Source organism: Capsella rubella, unplaced genomic scaffold (assembly GCF_000375325.1).
Source record: "Capsella rubella cultivar Monte Gargano unplaced genomic scaffold, Caprub1_0 scaffold_5, whole genome shotgun sequence".
Taxonomy (NCBI): domain Eukaryota; kingdom Viridiplantae; phylum Streptophyta; class Magnoliopsida; order Brassicales; family Brassicaceae; genus Capsella; species Capsella rubella.
In genome coordinates this window covers 9,941,260-9,958,840 of record NW_006238919.1, presented here as the reverse complement: position 1 = coordinate 9,958,840, position 17,581 = coordinate 9,941,260, and the positions used below count along the sequence as shown (strand labels likewise).

Sequence of the window (17,581 nt, the reverse complement as noted above, 5' to 3'; positions counted from 1 at the left end):
CTTATAGTTTTTATTTGTAAAAATTGGTTTATATATATCAATCTTTAGTTAATTTAGTTATATTAATCAGTATTTCTTACTATTCTTGAGATGCAATACCTAAATTTTGAGATTTTGCTTATTTGACTTTGCATCAACTAGGTATGACCAAAATCTAAGCAAAACTGTATTTCTAACCGTATGATGCCATCAACCACCAATGCCTAGAAAATGTTTTGTTTTAATTTCATTAATATCATATACAATATACATCAATACATAACAAAACAAAAACAAAAATTATACGTTTATGTTCACACACAAAAAAAGGCATTATTTGTTTATTCTAAAAAAGATGACTAATTAGTAGCATGATCATCGTCGTTGGAAGTTGAGTTTGCCCACGAAGAAGGCAAACATAGACGCAAACGCAATTGGAAAAGCGATTTGAACAACCGCCGTAATCGCCAAACGTTCATGGTGAAATCCAAAATAGTCTTTCAAGAATGCTGCAACAGTCGTTGTTTCTCCAAAGACATTGATCTCGTCATGAATATCTCCGTACTGAGACGAGATGAACCCGTTGAGTGTCCATGACGTTGGTGTTAGATAATATAACCAAATCCACCACCCTGGAACTTGCTGCAATTTTTCCAAACACATTACAAAACAAACATTATTGTGCAAGGAAAAAACTAGAGGTTGGATCGATCAATCGATTTCTTACCGTTTGGGGGATCAAAAACCCGGAGAAGAGGTTGAAATTAACATAGAAAAGCGACTGAAGAATCGCGGCAACCATGAAGTTTGGCGTGATGGATACGAGGAACATGGCAAGGTAGTTGAAAGTGAGAAGTGAGCAAAACATAGAGTAGAGTGACCAAAAGACTTTGTAGGTCGAAGGATAGAAACCGATCATTGGATATGTTATGATCACAAACTCCGCAGCTTGTATGAATATATAAGGTATCTCTGTCACCACTTGACTCAACGCGTAAGCTGTCGCTGAGTACATCCCTGCGAATCTTTCTCGATACATTACATTTCTCTCCGTTTCAAAATACTGAAGAGCTGATGAACAGTTGTTTATCCCTAAGAAGAGTACCAAACCGTAGATGGCTCCAAATACGGTGAACAAACTCTGTTGAGTATCTCTACAAACGTTGAAACACACATTTCACAATGTTAACACTCTCACACAGTCCTAATTAAAGGGTAATATAAAGATATGTGTCATTTGAATCTCACTGTCCACTTACATTTTTTGGCCTTGTTTCCAGAAGAGTGCGCCAAAGATCAAAGAAGAGATCAAAGTGTGAATCATACGCATAAGGTTATAAGAAGGGCTTCTCCAATATGACAAACTCATTTTCCATAGAATAGATTTGAATTGCCCCCACCAACTTTGTGCAAAAGTTCTCTTAAACTGTATATCACTTGATTCTGCATCTGGTTGGCTTAACTGTTTAACAAGCTCTGAGTTTCTCCTATAATTAACAATCACACATGTTTCATTAGATACCACTTTTTAAAAAGAACAATAATAACACTTATGCATCATAATATAATAGTATTTGAAGATTTACTCACTTGTAAAGAGCAGACTCATGGTAGATATTTGCGAAATCGACGCCAAGTTCAACTTCTACAGATTGTGAACTAACATCAAGCATCCATGTTGCTGGATTGTGGTTGTCTCTTATTTTAGGAATTTCAGGAACACTCTGTTTATATAATAAGCACAAACAACAAAAATGTAAGTTTTTTTTTACTCTCTTTTTTGGTCATGGATTAAAAGAAAACTATTTGGCAAAACTTACCTCAAAATACTCGATAATGTGACATGAATGTAGGCCTAATGGTCCTGTGTAGATCATGCGACCACCTCTTTTAAGAAGCACCAACTAAAAAAATTCAAGTTTAAAGTGTTAATTTTTGACCTGGTTAGATAAAGTTAAGAAGCTTCTGGGTCAAACTGTAAAAAAATTAAATTTTGGAGTTGATATTGCAAATTACCTCGTCGAAAGCTTCGAAAATGTCGATACTAGGCTGATGAATAGTACAGACGATGGTTCGTCCAGTATCAGCGACGTTCTTCACAGCTCTCATAACAATGGCGGCTGCTCTTGCGTCTAGCCCCGTCGTGGGCTCGTCCATGAAGATGATCGACGGATTCGCCACCAACTCCACCGCAATCGTCAGTCTCTTCCTCTGCTCCGTCGACAACCCGCTCACTCCGGCGACTCCCACCAATGCGTCTTTGATTTCATCTAATTCGATCGTCTCGAGCACTTGTTTCACGAATTGCTGCATTCAGATTTCAACGATTTCGTTACTTAACTTTTTTGATTTTTTAGTCGATTTTGATAGAAGAGAGAGAACAAGAGGAAGAGGCTAACGGTTTTGGTTGCGGAATCGATCTCAGGAGCAAGACGAAGCCAAGCTGAGTAAATCACAGATTCACCGACGGTGATGTTTGGTGAGTGGATATCTGTTTGTTCGCAGTAGCCTGAGACTCTAGCGAACGTTTCCTGAACTTTAGGGAAACCACTGATTCTGATGTCTCCTTCGATGTATCCACTTGTTTTTCTTCCGGCTAGAACATCGAGGAGTGTGGTTTTTCCGGCTCCACTCACTCCCATCAAAGCCGTTAGGATTCCAGGGCGGAAAGCTCCGGTGATATTTGATAGAAGTTGTAGTTTCTTCTGGTCATATCCTTGGTCTCTCATCTCCTGAGATCATCATCATCATCATTGCAAACATCAAAGATAAGTGAGAGATCCATTGAGAAAAACTTGTGATATGGTTTATAGTTTTGAGTTATGATAGTTTTACCACGGGCATGTCAACGAAATAGTTCAAATCTTGAAATGTTACTGTGAGGGGCTTGAAAGGTAAGACCATCTTGCCTGTGGTAAAAAAAGAAGTGTTAGTGGGAGGAAAAAATGGAGAATTAGAGAAGTGGGAAGAGAGAAAACAAAGTTGTCACCTTCTTCTGTGTTTACAGGGGAACCTGTAGTCTTGTTCTTGACTGAAGTGTCGCCTGTTGAAGCTTCTTTTCCTTGCAGCTCAAAGAGTTTTTCTTGCGAAATCATAGCTTTAGATGATGTGGGTGCTGTCATTTGGGAAAGAACGTTTTAGTATGTGGCCGCCTGTGTTTTGAAAGCACATAGATTTACCTAGTAGAAGATGAACTTACATTTCAAGAAAGTCAGTGCCAGGGTGAAAATGATGTTAAAGAGCACAGTGAATCCCAACAAGGCACATAATGATACCCAGTACATGTAACCATCGTAGTCCATTCCACGGGTTTGGAGTATGGTTCGCCCTAAGGTAACATTATTGGGTTGCATCTACATATTTAACCAGAAAAATACTGGTTAATATTGAAGACTATACCAGAAACAATAAAGAAGAAGCTTGGGTGATTAAGAGAGAAAAAGAAGGTAACAGGCTAAGTGAAGATAACCTGATTCCACCTGGGGGCAAGGAACTCGTTTACCGATAGCCCAATCTCACCGTAACTCAAAGGATTTGCCCAGAAACCCCACTTGAGCCATGCTGGCATTGATGCTGCAGAGAAGACATAACCTTAGAGTTATGCTGGATAACTTTTGAGGCGATATTTAGTAATGGATTGGGGCAAAATCTTACTTGGTGGAATGACAAAACCAGCAAAGACAAATGTGAATAATATACCAAAACTGCCAGCTGTGATTGAAGCAACTACTGTCTGGAAGATTGCAGCTAGACACCGAAACATGGATATCGAGGTGAAGTGAACAGCAAACAGTAGAATGAACTGCTTGAAGAACCTGGAACATTGAACTTCGTCATTTTACAATTTTCTGAGCATTTCCAGACTTGAATGTGTACCTTTTTATAGGGTTTAAGTGCCAAGCAACAGGGAAAAAAGCTTACCTGGAGGCTTCAGGGGTGTATCCAATGACATAGTATGTGAGGCCGGTCCAAACTAAAGATTCGAAGAACGAGAGAGGGACCTTTAGCACTGTTGCAGGGATTGCATACGCCCATGCAGGATAGAAACACAACTGCTTCTGCTTGTAAAACACGGCTAGGCGTTGAGCCGTCATAGACAACTCAGGGAATCCGTCAACAAGAAGTATAACGAGGGCAAAAAAGAGGGCACTCATGTAAGAATTCCCATGAATGATATCAATACCCATCCGTGTTCGGATATACACAGTCATAGTGATGAATGCAGCCATAACAAGCTGCGCACATAAAAGCTAGAAAGCTCAGGAATACGTTTAACATATAAAGAAGACAAGAAGAGATACTGTGGATTGGAAACTTCGAAATGTACCTGAGATGTCTTGAAAATATAGACGAAATAGTTTCTCTTCATGAGAAGATACTCTCTTGATATGCATGCGATGAACAACTCCCAGTTTGGAAGTGAATACACACTGAAGGATAAGGCATCCTTATGGCTTTTGGATCTATCATACGGCTTAGAAAGTGTTTCCTCAATCTTTTTTCCAATACTCAAGTCCTTGAACTTCTTTGACAACATTTCCACCGAGACAAAACTATAAGGTAAATCCTCGTGCCGCCAGTATTGTGCTTGGTCTTTTTTGGATATAACCTTCAAGGTAGAAAGTTTCATGATCAACAACTCATGACTTCAGAAGCACAAAAGTTTCGTTTTAAGGATGGGTTTTCTCTTACCTCCTGGAGAAAGTCTGCAACACCTTTCCTTTCAGGGCATTGGAATCCACAATCCTCAAAGAATTTCAGGACTTCGCCGCGTGGACCATGATACACAATTCTTCCTTTGGCCATCAGCATAACGTCATCAAAGAGATCGAAAGATTCTGGGGCCGGTTGAAGAAGCGAAACAAGCACAGTAGCACTTGATATGTGAGCAAATTGCTGAAGAGATTTGACAATCTGAAAAGCTGTGGAACTGTCTAAGCCATTTGTTATTTCATCCATAAACAGAGCCTTTGTCGGGCCAACAATCATCTCGGCTACAAAGATTCAGAAATTCAGGTACTGCTTTAGAAAAGAACATGTCAGAAAATTATGATACTTTTGAGGATTCGTGCCATGAACTAACCTGTCGTAAGACGCTTCTTTTGGCCTCCTGATATACCTCTCCTCATCACATCTCCAATCAGTGTTTCTGCACAAATGTCTAGTCCGAGAATCTGCAAATTCAACAGAAGACTAAGAACCAAACAAAAAGGGCCAGATTATCAGCCAGGCTATAAAAGAGACTACCTTCAAGATGTAATCTGTTTGCAGACTTCTTTTGAGTCCTTCAACAGAAATTGCCTATACGAAAAAAAAAGTCTCTAATCAACCAGCTGAGTTTAAAGGTTAAATTCAGAATAAGCTTCAGGGTCAGAGAATGTTTGAGGAATGTACTTTCATGTAAGCATCCACTTCTGTGTCAGGAATGATTCCTTTTTCCTTTTCTCGTTTACTGACTTCCATCATAATATCTGTTTCCCCAGGGAAAAGAAAAATTAACAATACATACATTTCATTGCACTCGAGGGGACATTGATTGGTTGATAAAATCTACCTGTTCGGCTACCAACGCCCTGACAACGAGCTGAGAAGTCAACAGTCTCCCTCACCGTCATCTCCGCAATATGCAGGTCATATTGACTTATATATGCCGAGGTTTTCTGAGGAACGAACTCGTCTAGTCTGTGTCCATTGTAAGAGATTTCACCTGAACACTGTGGAAGGAAAAAGGAAAAGGTACATAGTTCACATCTCTGCACCAAAAATAAATCTCCAAAAATAAATGAAAAAAAATTGCTGTCATCATGAGAACCTTTAGATTGTTTTCTAAATTTCCAGACAAGGCCTTTAACATAGTTGTTTTACCGCATCCAGGAGGACCAAGCAACAGTGTTAACCTGCAACAAGAAGAAGAATTAACACACTTAAAACATTGATCAAGACTAGTGGTAAGATATGTAACTCCTTCAACTACTAACCTTCCGGGCTTTATAATGCCATTAACATCATTAAGAATGCTTATATTGGCTTCGTGTGCTTTTGCACCAGTGAGCTTCACCAGTTCCTGGAGAAGTGTAACCACATTAGAATTCAATGTGGAATATTTTGGAGAAATTCCATCTTATAAGGAAACGACAATAACAAACTTTGTGATTTTGCAGAACTTTTTGAGTACTCACAGAGAAAATGCGCTTGGCAGTGTTCCACAGTGTTGGAAGTGCCTTCCCTTCAACAATCTCGCACTCGGCCTCTACTTTTAAACTCGTGTACCTCACTTCTATGGTCGGTAACTCCATCCCCACCCTGCACAACAAAGTTTCAAACTCAAACTCTCTACAAACTGAGAAATAAAAAATGGGTAAAGTAATTTCGAGAGAATTTGTTTTAGTTTACCTGTCTATTCTTCTTCTGATTTTCTTGAGCAACTTGAGATTATCATTCTCAATGTGTTTGATAAGTCCCTCAATCATCAGATGACGTTCGGTGGCTCCAAGCTTTGAGACATCAACGACTCTTTTTCCATTCTCGGTGATGGATTCATCGAGGAGAGTCGATCTCATGCGTTTGGCAGTTGGTAATCTCTCAATCTTAGCCCATTGCAGAGCATACTCTGCATCATGATGATCATCATTAACATCACCGTCATTATCAGCTTCATAGATTGAAGAGCTGCTTCTGAAACTAGAAGTGTGTCTCCGGAAAGATGATCTGATGCTTCTTCCAATCTCTGCAAGCTCCACTCTCAAGGACTCAATCTCGTCTGGTCCAACCATGTGAGCCATTGGTTGGCTTAATGAGTTTGGCCTCTCTGAGATTGGATTTTTAAAATTCTAAATGAGAGATAAGCTTATTGCATTTTGACTTTAGGTATATATATATACATATATGTATTTTTGGATGGTTCAAAATGTCATATTTCAATTTTCTTTTCAATGATGTAAGGGAATACATCAGCTTTGGTTCTCAGTTTTTGAAATTATCTCCGACTTTCATGGTCATCGGTATGTGATTAAATTAATAAAATGAAACACATGCTTATCAAGTCGAAGAAGAAAAAAACAATTTTAGAAGAGGAAGGTTTGATTATACTTATTATTTTTATTTATTTTTTGGTTAATTTATATAAATACTGTAATACTCAATTGTTACGTTGAAAGCTGTAATACTCAAAGATCGTGGGAGAATTGAATATTCAGTTATATATGCTAATTATGATCTCTCGAAAATGGTTCTGACTTCTGAGTTCTGAGTAATGGTCTCCTCCTTGATTGCTTGATGCCTTTTTTTATCTTTAAAAATGATTTGTTGTGATTCATAATTTAGAATCCTGTTTTTAACAAAATTACGTATTAGCATTGGGACCATTCCGACCAACAGAAGCAGCATGAATCCCACATTCTCACCGATATTACAACAACAACTAGAAGAAAGATGAAGAACTTGGTGTAATTATTTAGACCAATTCCGTACAATTTGAATCCAAATTATATGGTTTGAAAATCAATCATATCATTGCAATTCTATTTGTGGGGTTTTTCTTTGTGTGTGGAACTCTATGTTGTAAAGTCAACCATATTATTGTTCGTTTTTTTTTTCTTTGGGGTCAAATTTCGTTATGTATCTTTTTTTTTTTTTCATCAAGTCAATTATATTGATATCAAAGAGTGTGTCTAAATGTATCTAAATGTATTTACTGAATAATAAAATCATCATTCTTACTAGGATAATTTTTATGATAAAAATATCATCATTTTTGTAATAAGATAAAAAGTTTTAACAGTTGACTAAATAAATATTACTACCTCTACTTTATCACCAAAAATAGTGGTCAACATGTATTTTATCTATTTTAAATACTCAAATTATGTTTTCCCCTCTAAATACTGTGTTCCATTCTCTTAAAAACGAATGTAGAAAAAAAAGTAATGGATAGAAAAATAGAAAAAATAAAAATAAAAAGAGGATGAAAGCAATGACATGTCGAAGATGTTGAAAGAAAAGAAAACAAATAACTCAACGACAGCATGACACAGCACTCCCTCCCTCAGCTCAACCTCTCCTTTTGCCGTTTGTCTCCTTATATTATTGAATTCATCAAATAAAAAATGTTCTCTTCCTCTTCTTCCGGCAATTTTATCGCAATTTTTTTAGTTTTATTTTTAGTTTTTTCAAATTTTGTTCCCTTTATTTTTCTTATCTCTCGGGATTGAGATCAAAACTTTTGATTGAAGTAAATGGCAAGCATTTTAAAAATTGATTTCACGTTGACTATAAACAAATAATTGAGTTGGTTAACTTCTAAGATAGGCAAATTTGTTATTATGGTTTCACAAACGGAGTCGCGGCGACCAGTAGCACGACCGCCTGAATGAATAGATTATACGAAAAACAGGCCTATATTAATTACTGTTTCCGCTAATTATTGTCATAACATTTTCTATCTTCGTGCATGTTAGACCACCTCCATTTGTGAAACTCTAATAGGATGCTTAACAACATTTCATTAATAAAAATTGATTAAATAAAAATGTTAGAGGGAGAAAGAATTATAGAAAGAGAAAGAGATGAATATATTTTTTACCAATGAATAATTGCCATGTGTCTTTAAGTACCCCTAAACACAACTTCTAAAACCCCTTAGTTTAGGTTTCCTCTCTATTTAATTGTTCAATTTTGATTTATTTTTTGTCCACAATAAACTTATGAAACTCACTAAGCACCTCCCTTTGGAGATGCCCTTATATCCCTTAACTAACAACTTCTCATCTTATAATGACTTGATAATAGAAAATTGTCTTCAATCCTTAGTTATAATCCCAAAGACATAAGAGGTTTTAAGGGTTATAGTTATAATCCCAAAGACATAAGAGGTTTTAAGGGTTATTTTCGCCCAAGAACCCCAAAAAAGTCTAAGCACCATCTTAATCGTATTGCAAACTTATAAAACTAGGCTCAACCATATGTAAAGTGCTATCTCTCACACTCAATGTCATATCTGTAGGCTATAGACTCTAGAAACTGTTGAAACTTGAAACTAGGATCTTTTATTCATAGAAGTTGTACAGTTAAAATAAAATTAAAAACAAAAAAAACACATTCAGAATCTGATCTAAATGGTTGAGGATTAAAATAGTAAAAACCAAAAAAGAAGTTCACTTAACAGGAGCAAGAATGGTGTAGAGAAGGAGGAAGGAGACAATGACGATGGCTCCGATAAGTGTGAACCTTGGACTTGTCCAAAGCATTAGATTAGATCTCTCTGCTTTTTTAATGGGATCGATTTCTTCAGACGCCGGATAGTCCGATCTTGGAGGATTCCAAGTCACGTACTTGTCCATGTTGAACTGCGAGAAGAACGTCTTCTTGCTCTGTTTCTTGAAACTCTTCCACGCCTTGTCCCAATCCGTCGACGATCTTTCACCACCTGACCATCAAGAAATCGAACCGAATTAAACCGATTCAATTATATAAAAATTCTTTGAGATTGGTTTTACGAGAATTATCTCACCGTTGGACTCGTTTCCGTTTCGTGGAGGTTCGTTTTTTGAACAACGGAATCTAGAAGAGGATGAGAATCTTGGGATGATCCGGCAGGTACTGAGAGAGTTTAAGCCGGAGATTTGAACTGAAATGTCCATTTTTCCCGATTTCGGTACGGACAAAAGAGTATCTGAGTGTTGTTGTTATGTTCTTCTTCTTCTTCGATTCTCCGCCGGACAATGTTGCTTAGCCAGTTTCAATCTCTTGTTGTGTCTTCGTTGCCGACACGTGGCTATCAAAGGGACCCCCCATTCTATTATGAACGAACCGGACTGGTTTGGTTATTAAATGGTTTAAATCTGGTTTTGGTAAAATAGCCGATACCCTGGGACTGGAGATTTTATAGCTTAACCGGCACAAGCTTATTCTCTGTCTTTTGGTGTAATGGGCTTTCAATTTCCAAATCTAAAATCCTCAACAATGGAGAGAGCTAGTGTTTTGAGAAGATGACATATTTTTGGTATCGGGCCTAAACGCTATACAACATTTACACACACTCCCATCTTCCTTAACTTAAGCACCAAGCAGCCAAGCAGGAACACTATGGAGTCTGAATTGAGAATTTGTGCAAGGCTAATCTCAGCTCAAAAAATGAGAAATATTTTCAAGAGGGGTTGTTACTTGTTAGATGTATTGGTACAAGTTGAAGATCCATACATACTGATACTGCTGGAGCCTCAGTGTAACAGTCTCTAGTTGCATATTTTTTTACTTTGGCTTTTAGTAATGGCCTTATCTTCTCACCAGACCCGCTCTCTCTTTTATTCCTTCTCTTTAATCTCCACTCTCCATCTTAATTGGACGGACCAGATCTTATAACACATACCATTCACCACTTCGTAAATAAAACTAGCCTACCCATTGTAACAGCAACAAAAAAAAAAAATTAATTTGGCTACTCTAATTTTGAAATTCCTCGAAATGTATTAAATAATAAATTTGACTACTCTAATTTTAATTTCCTCAACATTTTCATTATAAATTTCTACGAAATAGTTTTTTTTTCTCAGTTCATCAGTGACACAACAAAATTACAGTTTTGGCTTAAGAGCTTTTAATTTTTTTACTGCAAAAGTAATTTTGTTTTTACAGAAGTACATTTTTTTTATTTGAAAAAGAGGTAAAAGAAAAAAGAAAGATTCCAAGTGGGGGAGATATTTCAAGGGGATAAAAGATTTTTTGCCGATAAATATCAAAAAGCTCTTCACAGGTTTCTCTTATCTACCCACTCTCTCACAACTCAACCCTCTCTCGAAGAACCCTTTCTTAAACCTTATCTTCTGAGAGAGAGCAAATTTCTCAAAAGAGCTAATAAGAATAGCCATGTCTGCCTCTGCTTCCTCTCTCTCTGCTTTCAACCCTAAATCCCTTCCTCTCTCCGTTTCCAGGCCCGCTTCCCTCTCCGTCTTGCCTCCTTCCCTCTCCTTCAAACTCCACTCCGACCACCTCGTCTCCCTCTTCGCTTCCTCCTCCTTGAAATGCTCCTCCAGGTTCGTCAGGAATGTTGCCGTCTCCTCTGATTTCGAGGTCGAGGAAGATGACATGTTCGCTGACGGTGACGATTCCGCCCCTGTCGAGCGTACCTCTTTCTCTCCTGACCTTAAGCTCTTTGTTGGTAACCTTTCCTTTAACGTTGATAGCGCTCAGCTCGCTCAGCTCTTTGAGAGCGCCGGCAATGTTGAGATGGTTGAGGTAAGCCAATTTAGGGTTCTCTCTCTCTCTCTCTTCAGATTTACATTATATTCTCAGAACTTTGTGAAATGGGTTTGAATCTGTTTGTGTACTAGTGTCAAAGTTAGAATATAGTTTAAGACTGTGAATCTTGTTGTGTATACTCTGTAGTAATGAAGTTTGTGATGAATTGGCTTGATTTTGTAGGTTATCTATGACAAAGTGACTGGACGGAGCAGAGGTTTCGGATTTGTGACAATGTCCACTGCAGCTGAAGTTGAGGCTGCAGCTCAGCAATTCAATGGCTATGTAAGAACTTACCTCGTGTTTCTTGCTATTGGTTTGCTTGTGAGGAATGATGTTATTTGTGTCTTAGCTTTCTGTTGTCGCATGTGAAAGTTCCATTACTCTGATTTTATGAATTGTTTTTAGATTAGATAAACCATGCTGCTTCTCCTCTATATAGTTTGTGGATACGTCATGGTTTTTGATTAGGTGTTGTCGTTTCTAATGTGGAGATATAAGTTGCCGAGATAATTGTTGAACCTTTGTTTTAGTTGCACCGTCTTGTATGTACATTGTGGTTATTTTTATTAACTCCTTTGACATGACCATTTCAGGAATATGAAGGCAGACCCTTGAGAGTCAACGCTGGCCCTCCTCCTCCTAAGAGGGAGGATTCCTTCTCCAGAGGACCAAGAAGTGGCGGTTACGGATCTGAGCGTGGTGGTGGCTACGGTTCTGAGCGTGGTGGTGGTTACGGTTCTGAAAGAGGTGGAGGTTACGGGTCTCAACGAGGTGGTGGTTACGGCGGGTCTCAACGTTCCAGTTATGGTTCTGGATCAGGGTCAGGTTCGGGCTCAGGTTCAGGAAACCGTCTCTATGTTGGCAACCTCTCCTGGGGTGTGGATGACATGGCTCTTGAGAACATGTTTAATGAGCAAGGAAAGGTTGTTGAAGCCAGGGTCATTTACGACAGGGACAGTGGTAGATCTAAGGGTTTTGGGTTTGTGACACTCAGCTCTTCACAAGAGGTTCAAAAGGCCATCAACTCTCTGAATGGTGCAGTAAGTATCATCGTTTCTCTTCTCATAATACTCGATCAGTACTTCTTAATTACAGTAAGATTAAAAAAAAACATGTTTTACTACTTCCCTTTAGGATTTGGATGGAAGACAAATAAGAGTCTCAGAGGCTGAGGCTAGGCCACCAAGAGGCCAATTTTGAGCGGCCACCCCCACTTCACATTCTCAAAAAATGCAGATTCTGGAGGGTAATACTCTCAATCATTAGCCATGCTTAAGCGTTTCCTTTCTCATTAATAATCGTCGGGCTACAAGCAACTAAATTAGAAGCAACTAAATTAGTTGTATTTTGAATGTTAACAGGTTCTTTGAAGCATATGGGGTTAGAGTGAGACGATGGCGGTTTCAGACAGTAACTAAAACTCACTGCTGGTGCGCGCTAGGCTTTATTCCGCCTTAGATGTATGAAGATCATAAAGGAAATGGTCTTTTTTTTTTTTTGAGAGAGATAACGATTAGGTTAAAAGCAGAGGCTCGTGTTTCTTGTCTGTCTGAATCCTGCGATTGATTTTAGTTGGATTTGCATTTTTCTTCTTCCCCTTTTCTGTTGGTATTTTGGAACCTTTGGCATTTTGGAATATGAGTGACTGTAGAAGTCTGTTTTGTTTTAATGTTTTTGATCTTCTATTCTAAAGAACCAGTCTTCCTAAAATAAAATTCCCGTAATAAGTAAATTTTTCTGGAAGGCTTTTGAGGTTGTATAATCAGTTAGTCACATATCATATGAAACCATTTGGAAGAATTATTTGACTAATGCATGCTATTCATACAAACAAAACCTGTGTAGTTTGGTTTTTGATTGATGATCCGTACAAAATTCGATCCTAATTTCATAGTCAGTGCCAGTGGGCCAAACATTGTTAAAGGGCTTCAGAGGCAGAGTTCTTGAGTGATCCATCCACACATAGGCTTGAACCTTAAACTAAGTTTTCCTCCCTGGTCACTTTTCAAGACTCACTAATCAACAATTCTTCAAGCCTTGGCCCATTGACACTCCTTATAAAGTTAATCCCCCAATACAATACCAAACTACAATGTCAATATGTATAGTGTGCGGAAGAAAAAAAAGGAAAGAAATAGAATTTGGTTGTAAGGAGAAAAGTTGAGAGAGCGAATGGGGCATAGGAAATGACCGAAAGCAAGATGAAGGAACATTGAAGTGAACAAATGGGAAGATTGTGTCTCAAAAATAAACAACAAAACAAAACAAAATAAAGAGATGTCACTTTGCTCTTTCTACATCATACTTCCACCACTCTTCCTGCCTACAAGTTAGGCCTTTTGCTTTCTTTTTGCAACTCTTTTCCGTTTTGTCTTCGTATACCCAAATTCAATTCAACCTCCCATCAACCCCTATATTAATTTGCATGTCTACATACATACACGTCTTCTTGTAAATGTTATAGAGATAGAGGTGAACTCCATCACTATTCACTAGTCTAACCTATATTAACTCCAGCCTATATTAATATGCATGTCTATAACACAAATTTTATCTATTTATACCTTATAAGTTATAACCCAAAAACATAACTAAAAAAACACAATGATATCCGTTAATCAAACTCGTATTTTTTTCGAACTTTTTTAATGTTTTGTCATATTTTATATGAACAATGATCTACAAAACGGCCACAAGAACGACCATACTTATAGATAAAGATCAATTTTTGTGGCCGGTTTGTAATTTTTTTTAACAGCAATCTTGTTAAGTAACTTTTAACAACAATATGTATTGTGTGTGTGTGTGTATATGGAGTGATTGAATACCATATATGTATGTATGTGTAATGCATATGGTCTCTGTGATACCAAGTTTGTAAATATTTTAATTTCAAAAGTGAGTACTTAACACTCCCACGTACAAGTTACAACCATCTCGTTTAGAAAAAAAAAAAAAAAAAAGTTACAACCATCTCTTAAATAATCCAAGTATCATTCAAGAATATTCTGTTTGTAATTGAATTTTGTGGTTAAACTTGCTATCAGGAGTACGAGTATATTAATTTAGGGTTTTCAATTTTTTTTAGGTTAAGAGTAGTTTAAAGATATTAATACTACTTGACATCCATCATTTTTCATCATGAGATAAAAGTAATAGTCTCGTCTATGTCAGTTTCAGTTTCAAAAGAAACAGAGTTTATCAACGTGGAATAAATAGGTTAGTAGTAGAGTATGAATCAGGTTAGGTAACGAAAATTTCTGTACGATTTAATCATATCTATCTTAAAAAAAAGTTTAGCATCTAGAAAATACCATAATTAATGACTGGTGGAGAGTTGTAATCTCATGGCAGATTTTGAGCGGTCGTAATTTGCAAATTAGGGGCCCTTGTTTTGTACAGCTGCAGTGGATATGGTCGTCATTAGGCTCTTTCATTAACATTATCAAATTTAATAGAATTTGTAGGAAAAAACAAATTAAGAAAAAACATAGTAATAAAAATAAAGTAATTTTGTCTGATAGAACTAGAAAGGGAGGAGCCTTTTCACTGCCTCTTCCTGCTTCTTCTGTATTCGGCGCACACACTTTTTCTACAAACATCCATAAATGCCTCCATCATATGGAATGGACCATATTCTATTTTTAAAAATCTTTTTTTTTTTTCAATTTTAATACAGTTATATATGTTGTTATAAGAGAAAATTGTGGGATCTACCATGAACAGTAACATTTTTTATATCTAATGCCAGTTTTACTTTTTTCTTCTCCTGGGTGTCATACCTCTAATTTAAAAAGACTATTCTACCCTTGTACTATTGAGATCAGTTTTGTTTTTATTTTTATTTTTTTTTTCTTTCACATAAAGCTATACTATCTAACACCTACGAAACTTTTCAGTTCTTCTTTTTACTTTTTTCTTTTTTAATTTCTTTCTCTGCAACTCTCTCTTTTTTGGGTATTAATATCTGTTTTTAATCTGGTTTGTGATGAAATTGTTCGACTACAACGATGAATAACGATGCTTCATTCTAAGTATGTGGTCTACGCTAGCAGACTAGATCCATTTTTCCAGTCCATTTTTTTCTCTATCAATGGACCAGATCTAATAGACCAGAATCGATAGACCAAACTTGTCCATCGTACAAATCTTCCAAAACCATAAGCGTTTGATTAGAGGATGAAACAAGTGATGCATCTATGGAAGTCGTCATCTACGATCCATTTAGGTTTATACTTTAGATCACACATTTTGTGTGTAGATAGACTAGATCCAATGGACTAGATCTGGTGGACGAAGTCGTCATCTACGATCCATTTAGGTTTATACTTTAGATCACACATTTTGTGTGTAGATAGACTAGATCCAAAGGACTAGATCTGGTGGACTAGATCCAATGGACTAGATCTGGTGGACTAGATCCAGTGGACTAAATTTGGTGGACAAGATCCTATGACAGAAATGTTGTCTCTACTAAAACTGTGGAGCTTCTTCCGCCTAGCCAAGATATACACTCGCCGAACCCGAGAACCCTACCTCCAAAGCAGAGTTATAATTGTCGACGCCGACGAACGCAAAAAAGGTGATGTCGACGTCGTTAAGGCTTCCATCGAGGCTGAGGTTGCATATGTAAAGAGAAGTTGCAATTCCAAATTTATTCCCTTGTGGACTTGAGTTCCATTATGCTGTTGTCCATTGTAACACTATAATTTTGTCCTTATCAGATCGTCTCTTCGATCCACTGCGGAGGACATAAATCCTTGTCCTTAAACACAAACTTTTGATGGACCAGAATTACGCAGCTGAAGACGGAAAATGTTGTTGATCACTTATACAACTAATCTTATATAGTTATCCTTTTCTGGTGTCAGAAAACCTACTAAACGTATTGTCCATCTCGCTACTCTTTTTTTTTTTGTATGTAGATGGACTATATAAAACTGTTTTCAAAGTTGTCCTTTGACTATTTTATTTCTTGTAGACAACATCGCTGAAGACAACACTAATGGACCACCATCTAAGGGGATTGCCTCTTTTTATTATCTAATTATTTAACTAATCAATTATTTTCTGAGTATTAGCATACACTACTCTCATTTAATGCTATCTTGGGCAGCTACAAAAAAAAGGTCAAAGCTGCTACAGTTTTTCTGAATCCAGCGCTCTCTCATTTTTTTGCTGAGGGTAATTTTGTCAATTATTTTCTATCATTATTAACTATATGGCATTGTAGAAAATACTTTAGAGAAAATGGCAGTTCTAAATTTTTGAGTTTCAAAAAGGGCAATGTTCACAAAATTCCCTTGTTATAAACCTCAATTTAGTTCGAGTTAAAAACATAACATTAGCTTATCTTGAAGAGAAATTTTTGTTATTAAATCAAAATCACAAGAGCATTTGAATATTTACTTGTGATGTTTGGTATATATAGGATACAACCATTTTTGAGATCTACATATAGCAAATGAATGTTGTTGATAGTTGAATATATCGAGAATGAGATAATTATGTTGTTTTACACCACCAGCCTCTAACATCATAGTCGATTATTATAAACTAGGTTTGAAAATGAGAAACCCAAGAGGGAATGTGGAGTGCAGTAAGAAGAAAACAAAACAAAAGAGTTAAATGCGCATGCAAGCATGCAGATACAATATATACACATTGGTTTCAAGAAGTGATTATTAATTTCTAAACCCCCTACACCAATATACTTATAAAAATCTGATAGAGCAGCTTAGCTTGCACTGAGTTCTTGGGATTGCATTTTCTTTTAGTTTACTTCTTAATTATATATAAAGTACAAACACACCTAAGTATTATATTCTCTGTCCAATTAAGTATGAGGGTATGGGGTTACTGTCCAATGTCCATGGAATTAATTAAGAAGGCAATTTATTAGTAGCCTACACGGACTAAGAAAACAATTAGCTGTCTAGTTCCATACTATAGAGCTAGTTACTAGTACTAACATCATTTAATAACCCTAATAGCACGTGGAATGTACAACTTCATCATCATCAGCTATTCGATATAACAGTTCAAAACTATCACTAGCATATACACTTGTGTATTGTGTTGTGGAGCATTCATATCGCAAAGAAAGTGCATATATGAGTAAAGATCTTGTTGGCCTATCCATATTATTCACACTTATGTAAAGCTTGATTTCACGTGAGGCAATGGAAAACGATGTAGTGAGGCCGGGGTTTCATGTTTCTATCTCATCATTTGAACAAACTTGCTTATAGTACTCTATATCTTACACACTGTCGTGCTAGTTGCATATATATAACTGATCATTGCTTCGAAGCCAAGCACAATCAATGATCTTACGACAACATTGACTACGTTGAACCAAGCT

At 36.9% G+C, this 17,581-nt stretch overlaps 3 protein-coding genes and 2 long non-coding RNA genes across 5 annotated transcripts; 3 read left to right on the top strand and 2 right to left on the bottom strand.

Annotated features, from left to right (window-relative positions):
• Positions 1 to 259: 259 nt before the first annotated feature.
• Positions 260 to 6,998, bottom strand: LOC17885787 (ABC transporter G family member 37). The gene is made up of 23 exons (XM_006290437.2): positions 6,373 to 6,998; positions 6,159 to 6,282; positions 5,958 to 6,043; positions 5,792 to 5,876; positions 5,534 to 5,693; positions 5,374 to 5,450; positions 5,227 to 5,280; positions 5,063 to 5,153; positions 4,672 to 4,973; positions 4,307 to 4,588; positions 3,901 to 4,214; positions 3,634 to 3,794; positions 3,449 to 3,552; positions 3,179 to 3,332; positions 2,969 to 3,094; positions 2,815 to 2,888; positions 2,379 to 2,711; positions 1,996 to 2,286; positions 1,800 to 1,883; positions 1,570 to 1,703; positions 1,239 to 1,466; positions 707 to 1,133; positions 260 to 621 (listed from the first exon to the last, which is right to left on the bottom strand). The coding sequence occupies exons 1-23, from the start codon at positions 6,759 to 6,761 to the stop codon at positions 355 to 357; spliced, it is 4,347 nt and encodes a 1,448-aa protein (XP_006290499.1). The 5' UTR covers positions 6,762 to 6,998; the 3' UTR covers positions 260 to 354.
• Positions 4,904 to 5,554, top strand: LOC111830761. The gene is made up of 3 exons (XR_002834100.1): positions 4,904 to 4,995; positions 5,124 to 5,379; positions 5,463 to 5,554. It is a non-coding gene; the product is annotated as an uncharacterized LOC111830761 (long non-coding RNA).
• On the top strand, positions 5,624 to 6,232 carry LOC111830760. The gene is made up of 3 exons (XR_002834099.1): positions 5,624 to 5,715; positions 5,854 to 5,927; positions 6,141 to 6,232. It is a non-coding gene; the product is annotated as an uncharacterized LOC111830760 (long non-coding RNA).
• A 2,000-nt stretch (positions 6,999 to 8,998) lies between the features above and the next one.
• On the bottom strand, positions 8,999 to 9,705 carry LOC17886883. The gene is made up of 2 exons (XM_006291976.2): positions 9,488 to 9,705; positions 8,999 to 9,403 (listed from the first exon to the last, which is right to left on the bottom strand). Exons 1-2 carry the CDS (start codon positions 9,615 to 9,617, stop codon positions 9,132 to 9,134), a joined length of 402 nt encoding a protein of 133 aa, XP_006292038.1. The 5' UTR covers positions 9,618 to 9,705; the 3' UTR covers positions 8,999 to 9,131.
• Positions 9,706 to 10,730: 1,025 nt separating this feature from the next.
• Positions 10,731 to 12,951, top strand: LOC17886303 (29 kDa ribonucleoprotein, chloroplastic). The gene is made up of 5 exons (XM_006291424.2): positions 10,731 to 11,211; positions 11,398 to 11,499; positions 11,811 to 12,257; positions 12,352 to 12,463; positions 12,579 to 12,951. The coding sequence occupies exons 1-4, from the start codon at positions 10,843 to 10,845 to the stop codon at positions 12,415 to 12,417; spliced, it is 984 nt and encodes a 327-aa protein (XP_006291486.1). The 5' UTR covers positions 10,731 to 10,842; the 3' UTR covers positions 12,418 to 12,463; positions 12,579 to 12,951.
• Positions 12,952 to 17,581: the final 4,630 nt, after the last annotated feature.

What these genes read in the sequence shown, in the direction of transcription:
- LOC17885787 (XM_006290437.2), bottom strand. Translation starts at nt 6,761, where the DNA reads ATGGCTCACATGGTTGGACCAGACGAGATTGAGTCCTTGAGAGTGGAG. An exon ending in CCCTGTAAACACAGAAGAAG is followed by an intron (nt 2,889 to 2,968) that starts GTGACAACTTTG and finishes TTTTTACCACAG; the next exon opens with GCAAGATGGTCTTACCTTTC. An exon ending in ATTTCGTTGACATGCCCGTG is followed by an intron (nt 2,712 to 2,814) that starts GTAAAACTATCA and finishes TGATGATCTCAG; the next exon opens with GAGATGAGAGACCAAGGATA.
- LOC17886883 (XM_006291976.2), bottom strand. Translation starts at nt 9,617, where the DNA reads ATGGACATTTCAGTTCAAATCTCCGGCTTAAACTCTCTCAGTACCTGC. An exon ending in AAACGGAAACGAGTCCAACG is followed by an intron (nt 9,404 to 9,487) that starts GTGAGATAATTC and finishes CTTGATGGTCAG; the next exon opens with GTGGTGAAAGATCGTCGACG.
- LOC17886303 (XM_006291424.2), top strand. Translation starts at nt 10,843, where the DNA reads ATGTCTGCCTCTGCTTCCTCTCTCTCTGCTTTCAACCCTAAATCCCTT. An exon ending in CTCAGCAATTCAATGGCTAT is followed by an intron (nt 11,500 to 11,810) that starts GTAAGAACTTAC and finishes TGACCATTTCAG; the next exon opens with GAATATGAAGGCAGACCCTT. An exon ending in TCAACTCTCTGAATGGTGCA is followed by an intron (nt 12,258 to 12,351) that starts GTAAGTATCATC and finishes ACTTCCCTTTAG; the next exon opens with GATTTGGATGGAAGACAAAT.